We start from the raw sequence: 14,450 nt of genomic DNA on the forward strand, positions 1-14,450 counted from the left end.
CTTAGCGTGGCCCGATAATGGCGTCCTCTTCTGGCAGCATCTGGCCTCCGTTGCTGTCTCTGTCAGGGCGATTACATGTGGATCATGCCTCATGCGCATAAAAAAGAAGGGAATACACGGCTGCGGATATGCCTCTCAGAGTTGCAGGTAATGTTGCTATCAAACAAAAGAAGATTATTCTTCATAATTCTAGATGCAGAGGATGATGGACCACCCACTGGAATTAAGTTTTATGATTTGCAAAGTGAGCTCTTCTGATGGCATCTCTAATGAAGAATTGAAATTGATAAGCATTGAGACCCTGTCTACAAATCTGATGAATGGCCCAAGAGTGTATAAGCACCACAAGAGCTTCTATCGGTCAAAAACTCTTGTGGTGTTTATATATTCTTCGGCTCATCCATCTAAATGTTCAGATTTTTAGATGGGATTTTAACATGGTATCAGAACCTCCATGCTCCCACTTACTAATCCATGTGTTTTCTTTTATTTCAGGTTCTGTCTCTCGGACTCTATACATGAGAGGAGATGTTGAGGAATATTAGTCCCACATCGGATATGGTGCTTAATTCTGTTGGGCCCATGCATTCAAATACTCGAGTTTTTAGATAGGATCTTAACAGCATCCTCATGAGATTGTCATCAAGCAGAGTGGAGGAGAACGAGCGATCACACAAGCTGAACACTTTCTGTACCTATGATATTGATATCAAACAAAATGGCCACATCGCATCTGGTGAAATACTGCACTAATCAAGCAATCAGTCTCAGAGCTTAGAAACAGAAGCAAGACAAGAAGTAAGATTTACAAGAGAACCAAGTACATCTTAATCATTCAAACATAAGTTGTTTTCTAACATTAGAATGTGTCAAGACAGGAAAACATATGCCAACCAGAAAGCAAAAAAAATCAAAGCAAATTCATGATCCCTTCACTCAAAAACTATAGTCAAATACAAGTCAGTCATGTAAAACAGACCCACTTTAACATTTTTCACCTCCATGCTTCTAGTCGCCCCACCTTGGAATTTATACGACTCACAATGCTGGCCCCTCTTGATTTCTCAGTCAGCAAGGTTCCTCGAATGGCAGAGTTCCCTTTAGCTTTTCTTGTTCCTTTCTTATGATTGGAACTGCTTGACTGCCCTGTCTTGTTCCTATGAGAATGTTCACAAACTACGTTAGAACCATTAGCAGCAATTTCTGCGCCAGTGGTTGAACCATCAGTATGTGCTGGAGTCTCACAAAAGAGTTCATCAGTGGAATGCACTGTGGTTTCTTCTGAGACAGCATTGTCGTGGGAGGTTTGAGAACTATCAGCGGTATTTTCTTCAGGAAGATGGGTGGGGCTATCTAAAGCAGGTTCTTCAGGAACAAAAACTTGCTCAGCAGCTTCTTCCCTGCAACCCTCCAGATGAAGCTGAAGGCTGTGATGACCATTTGCATCGGATGGATCTAAATGAGGGGCTGAAAAATCCTCCAAAGTGAACTCTTGTCTTTCCTTGAGTGTTTTTAATATCAACGTTTTGAGAAAATTCATCACTTGCACTGCATGCATCAGTGCAGTCAAAGGATCTGCCATCTACAATTATGAAAAATAAATCAATGTCGACCATTCAATTCATCTGTAAGCCAAGCATAAGCATAAAAAAAGTGCAGAACATATGAAACTAGGCCAAACAAAGGAAAGAGCAGCTAACTCAGTTTAATATATCCCACTGCTAAATTAATGCAGGATCGCAATAAGTTGGATTAAGCAAATGTTACCTGGGTCATGTTTGGAGCAAATACCATGGCAACGTTGTGTGCGTTCATCTTGTTCTGCTGTTCTTCTTGGACAACATCAGCCATCAAAATAATAGCCCAATCCAGTAGACCAGCTTCTGTTGGTGGCAGAAGTCTTGCAAGTTGAGCACAGTCCTCTTCTGACTGACATTGCATCACTTGTTCAGGTGAAAGAGAGTCTAGCAGCCCAGCCGGCAATTCTCTAAACCAGGCCTGCAAGGCATCGGCCAATGACATTGTGTCATCATGCAGAGCAAGTTAAATCCTTGATGAAAATCATCTTCCTTTTGAAAGAACTATTACCAGTAATGCAGTTAAATAATATATACTTTCAGTTCAATCATTCAGTCACTACATGCTCCAGGCAAAAGAAAAAGGAAAAAGAAACAAAAAAAAAAAAGTGTAACAGAATATGCAGACTAAGCATGATGTTGTTGCTTCCAAAATTCCATATATTTGGAGGAAAGGAAAAGAATATTTTGGTTACTTCAAAATTGCCAATTCTACATGGTTTATAACCATCACATGTATTTGTTAGCAAATGAAACCAATAGTCAATTTTAAAACAACTGGATGTGCTTGGTTTTAATTCAAAGATGGGGAACCAGAAAATCATGATACACATTAAACTATGCAATTTTAAGATCAGTGTACGTGATAAAACAAATGTTTATCCAACATAGAAATACAGTTGATGACATCAAACTTTATATCCTCCCATCACCAATAGGTGTGCAGGCTTGTCCAGACATGATCATGTTAGACACAACCAGAGTCATCTCAGCTCTCCCTGAGGTAGGAATGAGACTTAGCCGAAACCAATATGCCAGTCTAATGAGAATCGTCTCAGACCCAACATTTGTTACTTGTTACTACTCATGATAAGAAATGTAAGATGCTTGCTGTAGGTGAACTGTCTGAAGATGCTCACAAATGCAACATCAATCTAAATTAGTGCAGCCACATGGCCATTTATTACCTTGATTAAACCTGCCAGGCAGTGCACATCAATACCATCTGGTACAATTCCATGATTTAGCTGGTCTCTGACATACTCCTCTTGGCTATTCTCAGCATTGATTCTGAAAATCCCTTCAGCCTGTTCAATTAGAAGGGGAATCAAGTGTCAGGCATCAGAAATCATAAGATAATGTATTTAGCATCAGTTGAAGCTTACCCAAAGGCCGCCTTGCTCATAGAGACGTTTTTGCATTAGCAAGAGTATTGTTGGAATGCTGTTCCCTCTAGAGTCATAGGAACATTGCATAGACACAGTAGAGACACCGAACACACTTGCACTGTTCCAGGAATTGGATATGGTGTTAAATTCTTCTACAGCGCATGGTAGAAAACTAATTGCACCAACAACAGAATCAAAAAGATCATAGCAATACATTTGCATTGACAAAAGGACTGTGAATTGTGATTTTGAGCTAGATGCTGGATGATGCATCATATGGAACAGGTAGCTATAAAGCAAAGGAAAAGCAGCATTTCGGCATCAACGAGGTTGACTTGTATACAGAATCCTAGAAAAAGAACAGAACTTGTAACCACAAAAGCTTAAACTTAAGCACTATCAAGATGTTGTACTGATAGAGGATTATAAGTGGCAAATTAAGATGTATAAACCTGATCAACTATTGCAGACTCAAGTTTGTTTATCTTGGATTATAGAAGTTTCTGTTATGGTCAACCAAACCAGATACTTATTAACATAAACATCTCTAAGACATGAACATGGTCACTGACCATCTGCTAAAGGAGAACATGCGTAAGTGCAGTGTCGTATTGCACCTTAGAACACATTATACTTATGATAGTTATGTATATGAAATGGGATTTAATAATTATTTCCATTTTCAAGGATTCGAATTGCATATGAATTAATGTTGAAGCAAGATTCACATAATCTACCAAATGAAAAGGAGAGGGCCTTGTTTACATCAAATGTTTATTACTTCCCTTTTCAACAGCAATGAGCAAAGCAAGTAAAAGAGGAAGTGGAAAAGCACTGAAAAAATAAATAAATACTGCCAGAAGGGAACTCTAACAGGATAAATCAGAGTATAAGGATAGTTTAGGCATTTTGGTATCTCATTTGTTTTTGGGTTAATTGCTACTATATTGGCTTGGATGGATTGGTCATGTCACACAGTCATCTGGGCTGATTTTTTAAGCCGCCAAGAGCAACAGTGTTACAAGTAATTTTAAAGTCCTCATGTGACTTCTCAACTGGTCATGTCAGTTTTAATTAAGTCATGATAGTTGTTTAGCTCAGGCTTTTTTCAAGGTCTTCCATGTTTGGATTGACAAATTAACAATAGAGTGTTGAATAAAATATCATCGATTTGTCTCTTTTTTCAAGGTCTGACTCAAGGATGAAGACTCTAACAGACTGCATGTGATGACTCCTGCATGTGTTGGTAGTTACAGCTCCACCAAAACTATCTTTATTGACAAGTACCTCTCTTTCTCTGTCTTCTCTACTTTGGATGATATTTCTTTTCAACCATTAATCCACCAAAATTGACTTCTAGAATGAGGTTATCGTCAATTTCTCTCATAGCATTGATTTCTACGTTTACAGGATCTGTTCAACAAGTAAAAGTCCTTGTATTTAGAATAAGATTCCTTTAAACGTCATTCCAGTCTCTATAGAATCAATTACTATTCAAACTTTACCATGACTGAAATTATAACCGTCCGAACCTCACCTAACCCAACCTCCTACCCTTTTCTTTTAGGAGGGGAAAGATAAAAGTGGCTTTCAGGTTCAATGTACTGTCAATTAATTACTTGTTAGTATCAACCTCCCTGTCTATGGGAATCCCTTTATTTTTCTGGAATATTATCTGTCCATTGAAGCCCGACAGAATCAAGTATTCTTCAATCCTTCCCATGGGACAATTCGCACCAAAATTGCTGGCTCATTAGGGGCACACTGTGCAATTAACCATCAGGAGTAAAGGCACCATCTATTCCTCAGCAAAGATCAACACCAAAGGCAATATTTTTAAGGTGGTATTGCGCACAAGGATAGATGATTATTATGGAATTTAAGGAAAAGAATGTATCTCTTGCAATCCTTGGTTGGATTACTGCAATTAGAGACTAATCCAAACGGCATGATTCAATAGATGAAAGATCAGTGCACTTCTTAAGACAAAATTGAGGAACAACACTTTGTTGATGGAGTTGTGGTAGATTAGATGCTTGTATAAGGGAACCACCCATCATGCAGTCAGAGGAGATGAAATTGAGGCTAAAAAGATGTACTTACAGCCTTTTTTTAGGAGACATCCATGTGAAGCACTCTTTGGCAAGTGCATAAGAAGGTTCCAAAACTGACCTTTCAAATGATAAAGACCATATCAAGCCCTTTCATGCTTCAAAACCAGGCTTAGATCTAAAATGAAGTAATATGACCAGTTTGTGGCCTTATGGATTATCCAAATATTAAGAGAATGCAGAAACCACTGAAGCAACTAGAAGTACTTCCACCAATTTCTTACTAAGAAGGATTGGGGCTAGCATTCATGTTAACAAATCAAGGTAAGTGGCGGTGATCATCTGAAATAACATGGATCAGAATTGGAAGAGTTTGCAGTACTACGACTGATTGGCGAGAAGGTGAAGGATTCAGGAAAACAAAAGCAAAAGTTTGATAAACATTGATAGATATGGAGTCTTTATGAACTGGACAACCAATGACACTTGTATTGCTTACTGCAGATGAGATGATGAAGTAAAAACATTATATTAGAAGAGATGCAGGATATAACCGCTAGTTTCTGTTGAGTATGTATGAGATCTACGCAAGTTACTTTGATCTCTTTAAAAAATAAAACTCATAACCATCACATGATGACTCCAGCTACCAAAAATTGCCACCCTATATCTCTATTCTGTCTCCAAGAAGACCCCGCACGTGCGAAATCTTTAATCATGTGTGCGAAATCTTTAATTATAAAGCACTCATCACCGCAACATATTAAAATCTGCATATATTTGTACTTGAAATCCGAACTTCTTTTTTTTTTTTTTTTGGAGGCAAAAGACTGGGTGAGCAGACATCCATTTCATTAAGAGAACTAATGTGGAAATTAAACAATTTAAACTCCAACGTGATAGACCTGAAATATCGGCGCCGAACCAAAAATCAAAATAAAAATTGAAGAATCCTTTGTAAATCCGGAAAAAGAAAACATTCCTTTTTTAACAGCATTGAAGAGGAACATAAAAATGAGCCACCTTTCACCTTGTTTCAAAAAGATTTCATCTCTGAAAAACCAAATTTGGTTCCAAGGTCACAACGTTCGCAGCAATCCAATATCACCAAGAAAAGATAAGAGAAGAATGTAGACCTGGCACTGGGTGGCCGCCGGGGAACCTCGGGCTCGAACTCGATGGGCAAACCGAGGAAGCCATGGAACCGGTCGAAGGTAACATGGGCGACGTGCCGCACGTCCGTTGGCCGCCCGATCTCCATGGCTCCCCGGAGCTCCTCCGCGGCCTCCGTCTTGCACCCCAGCAGCGACTTCCTCACCACCGCCAGCAGCAGCGCCAACACCGGCAGGTGCTCCTCCGCCCCCGCCGACGCCTCGTCTTCGCCTCGCCTCCGGCTCTCCCTCTTCCTCTCTACCACCGCCCCAGGGACCTTCTCCTCCTCCTCCTCGACCCCATAGCCGCTTGAAAGGCCCGGGGAACCATCATTCGGGTCCCAAGAAAGCGAAAGCCGACTTGGAGACGAAGGGAGGTGGGAGGGGGACCGAAGCACCTCGGTCATGGCTGGCGATGGAGGCGTATTATGGGAAGGCTAGTAGGGAGTGGGCCAAAGAGGGGGGCAAATGGGATCTTTAGAACATGGGGGCTTCCCCTGGGGTGGTAATTTGAGGAAGAGTGGCTGAATTCTTTGGAGTTGAGTTGGATTGAAGGAAGGGTTTCCGGACCTCCTGGTGGGACGTGAGAATCATAACTTTGGGAGGGTTTAAAAAATTTTGCGCCCTTTTCTCTCTTTCTTAGCTGGCTCTGGGGGTGGGGGGTTTCAAGAAGGGAAGGGATGGCGAAAGCAATGGAGGGGGGAGTAGCCTAGTCGGTGGAACTTTGTTTTGCTTTACATTTGCATGTAACATTAGGGGCCAGTCTCTAGAGGGCAAAAAATTTATCCGAAATTCTATATTTTTCTAAACAAATATTTTTTAGGTAATATGTAGATTAAAAAAAATATTTATATTATTTTATATATTGAAAAATAGTTCCAAAATTTATTATCCATGTTTTTCTTTTTGCATTACTATTTTCCAAGTGAAGTGCTAATATTTATCCATATTTTTGATAATATCCTTTGTTATATAAATATTATTATACATAATAATATTAATATTATATAATATATATAATATAAAATAATATAACATATAATAATATATTATATTATAATATTAATATAATATATTAGAATATAAAATATTATTATAATGCTATGTTATATTATTATAGGAACATATTATTATAATATACTAATATAATATATATATTATATTATTATTGTTATATTATATAGGGTTAGGGGTATTTTGAGAATATAATAAAAGGTTTTTTTTGGAAAAATGAGTTATCCGCTTCTTAGATGGTAAAACTTGCCTCCATTTCATGGGTAAATGCTATCTATGGAAAAATAACTTACCCATGTAAAGAAGCATGAGAATATAGGTAAGTTAGTTAATAAATAAGTTGACCAATTTTTTTATGATATTTGTCTTTTTTTTTTGTTGTACCGGCGTCTCACTACATCAGCCGTGAGTACACCCAGAATCATGATATTTATCTATTAACGAACGGGCTTTGGAGAATTTTTTTATAGGCGTAGATTGGAAAGCTAGTTGCTTAATTAAGACTCCTCCTAATTATCTAACTTGAATTAAATAGTTTATTTAATAATTGTTGAGTATATCTTAAGTTTACAAGTTCTAGAAGGTCAAGTCCATATTAGTTCTAGAAGGTCGACTTAGGATACCAATTTAAGTCCACATCGACTTAGGACACCAGTTATATATTGGCCTAACTTGATTATTTTAGAAATATCAGTTTGAGTCTAAATCGATTTACTCTACTATATATATCCTTTATATCCCCAAGAGAAGAGTGCAATTCGGTATCCTAGAGATTGGGTGTATTGGAGGCTAGGGTTTGTGAGGTAATCTTATACTCCCTAATCTCCGGTTCTTGTTATAGTGAAGCTTTCGTATTGTCTTTGCTTATGAATGTAGGCCAATAGACCAAACCACATAAATATTTTGTGCCCTTATTCTTTTCTTTTTTTTCTTTTTTGTTACGCTTGTCTCCTTGTATGTCACAACAAGTGGTATTAGAATCTTGGTCTTTTTGATTGGAGTTTTGTGATAACGATTGCAAAATTCGAAATCGATAAGTTCAATAGCATGAACGATTTCAACATCTAGTAGATTAAGATGCGAGTCATTTTAGTGCAACGAGGGTTGTGGAAGGTATTGGAAAGTAAGAAGAAGTTACCAGATAGCATGCCCGATAAAGGCAAGGAGGAGCTGCTAGCGAAGGTGCACAATACAATTTAATTATGTTTGACAGATGAGGTGCTCTGAGAAGTCATTAAAGAGAAGGCAGTAGCTGGACTATGGTTAAAATTGAAGAGTAGATACATGACTAAGCCACTCACAAATTAATTATACTTAAAGCATTGGCTCTACCACCTACTTATGAAAGAAGGGTTGTTAGATACGGAATCTATCAGTTATGGCATATGCATTTAGGGCATATGAGTGAGAGAGGGATGATGATTTTGTCCAAAAATGGCATGCTTGATGGTGTGAAGATAGAAAGACTAGACTTTTGTGAACATTATGTATTTGGCAAGCACTGTAGGGCAAAGTTCAATACCAATACTCATAGTATCAAGGGTATGCGGGATTACATCCATTCAGACTTGTGGGTTTCCTCTCCAGTTGCATCGATGATTGGACATCATTCCTTTCTGACATTCCTTGATGATTATTGTAGAAAGATCTAGGTATATTTTCTAAAACACGAGGATGAGGTGTTTGTCAAATTTAAACAGTAAAAAGGCTTGGTTAAGAAGCATACCAGAAAGAAAAGTCAAATGCTGAGAATGGATAATGGCTTGGAGTACTATTTGGGTGAATTTGATGAGTTCTACAAGAATAAAGGTATAGTGAGACACCGCACTATAATGGAAACACCATAGCAGAATAGACTTGCAGAACGAATGAATGGGACACTTATGAAGAGAGCTTGTTGTATTCTCCAAATATTAGACTCAACAAAACTTTCTGATTGAAGCAGTTAATATAGCACGATACCTAATAAATTGGTCTCCATCAACTGCAATTGAGTGCAACATTTGCATGAGGTATGGCCCGGTCATTCTGTTAATTATTTTGGTTTGAGAACATTTGGTTGCCCTACATATATTCATATGAATGATGGTAAAAAACTAGGGGCAAAAGGATGTGTATTCCTAAGTTATGCCAATTGGTGAAAGGATATAGATTATGGTTACAGATAATTCTAGGTCAGCCAAAATTATTATTAGTAGGGATGTTACTTTTGATGAGTCTACTACATTAAACCAAAAGAAGGAATCTATTGACAGTGCAAATATAGACCGTGGTGTTAGTAAATAGGTGGAACTTGATATTAAGCTCCAAGAAGAGTATCACAAAACTCTCCGATTCAACCCAACGAGATAAAGATGCAGAATTCTATACAGAATGATGCGTCACAACAACAATAATAGTACAATGCTACTGGTAGTAAGAGAAAGCATATTGGACCGCATTTATGATATGCAGATATGGGTGCTTATGCTCTTTCAGTAGTTAAGATTATTGGGGTGAGGAACCTTCTTCATATGAGGATACAATTAATAGCAAAAAGTTTGTGCAATGGGCCACAACAATGAATGAAGAGATTGAGCCACTTTTAGTTGACAAGTTCAAACATTGCTTAGACTTGATTGGTGTTTATAGAGATTGATGCACTTAGGGGTAGGTATAGAAGAGATAGTGAGAAATGTTTCCATATATTTGACTTGGTAAACTTTAAGCCAAGGTAAAGATTTATTGAGTATGTTTTAATTTAAAAGTTCTAGAAAGCCGAGTCCACGTCAATTCTAGAAAGTTGACTTAGGATACTAGTTCAAGTTTATACCGACTTAGGACACCAGTTATATATTGGCCTAACTTGGTTATTTTGGAAATACTTAGTCGAGTCTAATCGATTTACTCTATAATTGAGTACCCAAGAGGCTAAAGTTTGTGTGTGAGGTAATTTTATACTCTGTAATCTTCAAAAAAAAATTATAGTAAAACTTTTGCATTATCTCTACTTGTGAATGTAAGTCAATAGACCGAATCAGATAAATATTGTACATTTTTGTTCTTCTTTTTTTTTTCTTGTTTTATTATTTGTTCTACCTATTGCAACAGTAATGCTGGGTTGGTTTTTCAGAAATACCCTTATAGATGTTTTTTTTGGGATTAGGGACCAGGACGGGCTTCTTTAGTGCTGATGGTTTCTGTTGTGGATGATCTAGGTGTATTCTAGGGTTCCATGGTTTCGCGGACAGAACAGAAGACTGCATAATAGCATAAAAAGTGATTATTAGGGTTACACTCAACATTAAGATGAAATTAATATTTACAGTGTAATATAAATATATTCAAGTAAATGTGAATTTGAATGTGGAATGAAGGATGGGTTTAAGAGGGAGATCAACATCATCATCATCATCATTGTGGTTTAAAGTTGAATCATGTGAATGGCGACAAAAGAAATACAAAAGTATGTGCTTGATGAATATTGCTGGGTTTAAGATTGAAGGCCAAAATATTTAAGTATACTTATCTACGTTTAGCTGCTTTAGTTATCTCGACTAATTCATAACTGCCAGATCTTTGGCAGACAATATTTTAATGCTTGAAAATGCCTGAGAGGGAGGAATGATACAAGAACAAGAAGTTAATTTAGATGCCAGATGTATGCATTAAGATAAACTAAGATTCATTCTAATGTATCAATAAGAGCTGAAGTCATGACTTCGATTTGAAATCGGAAATCCCTTGTTCTAGTTTACAAACTCGACATAAAGATCTTGAGCACTTAAACAAGTACATGTGAGCTCCAAAGTGCCCCTGCTCGTCGAGAATCTAAATAGCGGGTCATTTATCTCTCTCTTATGTGGATGAGATCTAGCAGTCATTAATATAGATTTTATTATAGCCTGCAACTCATGTGCCTTCAATTAGTTATTTTGGAAGTGTTTTAAGAAGGATGGCAGTACCCAGTGGCAGTTTTTTTTTTTTGGAGTGTGGGACCCAATGGTAGTTGAACGAAGAGAAAGATAGATTTGGGCATAACCCAGCAAGCAAGCTAGATGGATGCCAACAGTAAAGAAGAGGCCCTTTGCTGAAGATTGCTTGAGGGATGAGATTCCTTACAAGGGACATTCTTTGAGTGCTTGGTAGGTGAGCTAGGTCAAAGAAAAACTCAAATTCTATTATCCTGCAGGACGCAGTTTTGGTCAATTAATATAGTTTCACACCGGCCATTCACACTAATCTAGCGTGAGCATTGCCTACAGAGTCAAGGAACAAAATACTCCACAACGGTGGAGGGACAGGTACACAGCGGGTCCAAAGAATCTCTCCAGAATGATGAGCAGTAAAGGAGGCGACCTAGTCAGCAACTCTGTTCGCTTTTCAGAACACATGACCAACTTGAAAGGCATCACACTCTTGCAGTAACCGCTGAACGTCCTCTAGAAGCGATAGTCGAAGACCCCCGACCCCTTCTGTAGAATTCACTCAACTACCTCCACTGAGTCTCTCTCTAGGATGATACACTGGACCTCAGAACTCGCCTTGCATAGGAGATGTTTCATGTATTAGTTCAAAATTAGCTTAATGCAACCAACTTACAAATTTCAATTTGTCAACCATAATGCTGCAAAATTTCTCCTGTGTAGCTTAATATAGATCATTTTTATGATTTTGTGGTTTATTGCAGCAAGACTACAAGAATGTGGTTTTCCGTATACTATTGATGAGCCTAGGGTGCATGAAGATGCCATGATAGAGCAGTCAGGGGAACCAATATCGCATGCGGAACATAGTACATTAGTGATGTGAAGCTATGGTATTCGATAATACAAGTTGATTCATGTGCTAATAATCTTCAGCTATATTTTCAACAACATGCTTCACACCGAAACACTTGACCTCAATCTCATATATGGATTTTTTTTTTCTGAAAAGTCTGATAAAAACTCCTGTAGAGTCCAGACAACACAGTTCCACTACATGTAAATAATCTACCAATAATCACATTGTTAGTTTGCATATTTCCTTTCCAATGATATCTTATTTCCATGAAATATTGTGCTAAGGCTTTAAAACTATCAATGTCACCATTGTTTTTGGTTTGCTCTTGCACTCCAGGACTGAGGAAAAGCAAATCCTCGGCATTTCTTCGTCATTTGCAGAGAAAGAAACTTTGTTGGATGTTACAAACGCCCATTTGTAGCACTGCAAGCTATACATATTATACGAAAACTTTTACTACAATTATGATCCTACCATGGGATTGTGATCCCACCACGATGTCATTCGGTCCAAGCCGTGCATCGTTTGGTGCTTGACAAAAAGAGACCTGGACTTTGCTTGTAGTCTCAAAAGAAGAGGTGGTGATCATACTTTGTAGGGCTGCAATATGGCTTCCGATCGATGTTAATATGTTCAGCATATACACTAGTTACAATGAGAATTTGGGTCATGAAAAAATACGTACGTTTGCATGCCTGAGTTTTTGTATCACGTTCATCAAGCTCCTTACATGTCTAAATGATCAAATATTTGGCCTTGCAACAGTGTGCTATTGTTTTAGAAGATAGTTATGATGCATTTATGTCTGGCAGCTTCCTTTCTAGTTCATATTTCTCTTCTTCATATGCTTAAAGACGCGAAATTCTTCAAGCACCACTTTTCTATGTTGAAGGTTGACACTCGAATAAAGGTCCTACATATTAATCAGGAATGGATTTTAGTGGTGGCCTGAAAAGATTGTTGGCTAATATTGTCTTATTTTCATAAATTGCAAATCTATTGGTCACACTAAATCTAAATTTTTTAGTCGATTTTGATGAAGCTTAAACTCCTCTCTGACGGCAATATTGTGCTACTTGATTATCAGAGTTTGACTGATGTCTCTTTCACTCTTTCATTGATCCAAATTAGTCAGAAAAGGCATGCTTATTATAATTATGTGCATGTGCTAATATTTTTGTATAGTATGCATGCTAATATTTAGCAACTTCCATGCAAATTTAGCCAACAAAGAAGCGAAGTTTTTGATCCCAGAACCTCCTTTATTGTCTTTGCAAACATACTCCCAGTTTACTAAGCAGTGAAATCCACTAATAGAGTCTTATCCTTTCCACAAGAAGCTTTGCCTCATTTTATCAATTTCTGTTGCATACCCATCTAGGTAATTTGAAAACTAACATGAGGTAGGAGGGAAGAGCTAATAGGACGACATTAATTTATGTGAGCCTTCCACCCAAGGGAGGAAATTTACCCTTTCATGAGGAAAGTCCTGCTCCAATCATCTCAATAAGCGGTATCCAACATTGTTTGGGCACTTTAGTGACACATAAAGGAAGTCCAAGATAGGTCATCAGTAATTTGCCCTTCTTACAGTTCATCATAGTACATGAATATTTAGCTTCATCATCATCTATATTGATGTAAATAATTAAACTTTTGCTAAAGTTGATTTTCAATCTAGACGCATTCTCAAAAGTCAGAAAAAGAATTGATTTTATAGCAGCCATACTTCCTCTTTTCCCAGCACAAAATAGGAGAGTATCACGAGCGAAGTGAAGGTTTTTGATGCTTGAGAAGCACTAAGTATCCCTAATCACTTCAATAAGACCAACAATACTAGCCTGTTTGAGAAGCTTAGCCAATGCATCAGTAATAAAAATAAACTGTGCTGGAGATAAAGGATCCTCTTGTCTTAAGTTCATGCTTGCACTAACTAAATTCATCTACCAGGAGATCCATCAATAAGGATGGATATTCTCGAAGAAGATAGGAGCTCACGGATCCAACTAATCTGGTTATCAGGGAATCCTCTAGCCTGCACCATACTCCTAGCAACATCTCATAAGCACTAAGAAAATTTTCAAAGATAGACCTTTCTTTGATGAAAGTTGACTGAGATTCATCAACTAAGGAGGCAAATCTGACAAGCGAGTCTCCAAAATTTTAGAAATAATCTTACAGAGGCTATTCAATAAGCTGATAGGTCGAAGGTCCTGAACCGTGATCTATTTATCCATCCTTCTTGGGAATGAGGGTCACAAAAGCGAAGTTGAATCTTGACAAGCCCAGGTTGCCCTTGTGGAATTAATCAAGCAAAATCTTTAGATAATATTTGATTCTCTGCCAATATCTTTGAAAAAAAATATGAAAGAGAAGTCATGTGGTCTAGGTGCCTTCAAGCTTCCAATTGAGAAAACCACTTGTTTTATTAATTTCTTGCAAAGAGGAGTCTTCCACAAAAGAACCGAGATCCAGAGGTGAACTGCCATAGAGAAGGTCCCAATA

At 37.7% G+C, this 14,450-nt stretch overlaps 1 protein-coding gene across 1 annotated transcript; it reads right to left on the reverse strand.

The window, feature by feature from the left end:
* Positions 1 to 799: 799 nt before the first annotated feature.
* On the reverse strand, positions 800 to 6,626 carry LOC120112120 (rho GTPase-activating protein 4-like). The gene is made up of 5 exons (XM_039130762.1): positions 6,153 to 6,626; positions 2,963 to 3,083; positions 2,765 to 2,884; positions 1,768 to 1,998; positions 800 to 1,582 (listed from the first exon to the last, which is right to left on the reverse strand). The coding sequence occupies exons 1-5, from the start codon at positions 6,572 to 6,574 to the stop codon at positions 995 to 997; spliced, it is 1,482 nt and encodes a 493-aa protein (XP_038986690.1). The 5' UTR covers positions 6,575 to 6,626; the 3' UTR covers positions 800 to 994.
* Positions 6,627 to 14,450: the final 7,824 nt, after the last annotated feature.

This window comes from Phoenix dactylifera, chromosome 10, assembly GCF_009389715.1.
Source record: "Phoenix dactylifera cultivar Barhee BC4 chromosome 10, palm_55x_up_171113_PBpolish2nd_filt_p, whole genome shotgun sequence".
Taxonomy (NCBI): Eukaryota; Viridiplantae; Streptophyta; class Magnoliopsida; order Arecales; family Arecaceae; genus Phoenix; species Phoenix dactylifera.

What these genes read in the sequence shown, in the direction of transcription:
- LOC120112120 (XM_039130762.1), bottom strand. Translation starts at nt 6,574, where the DNA reads ATGACCGAGGTGCTTCGGTCCCCCTCCCACCTCCCTTCGTCTCCAAGT. An exon ending in CGGCGGCCACCCAGTGCCAG is followed by an intron (nt 3,084 to 6,152) that starts GTCTACATTCTT and finishes TTCCTGGAACAG; the next exon opens with TGCAAGTGTGTTCGGTGTCT. An exon ending in ATGAGCAAGGCGGCCTTTGG is followed by an intron (nt 2,885 to 2,962) that starts GTAAGCTTCAAC and finishes CTAATTGAACAG; the next exon opens with GCTGAAGGGATTTTCAGAAT.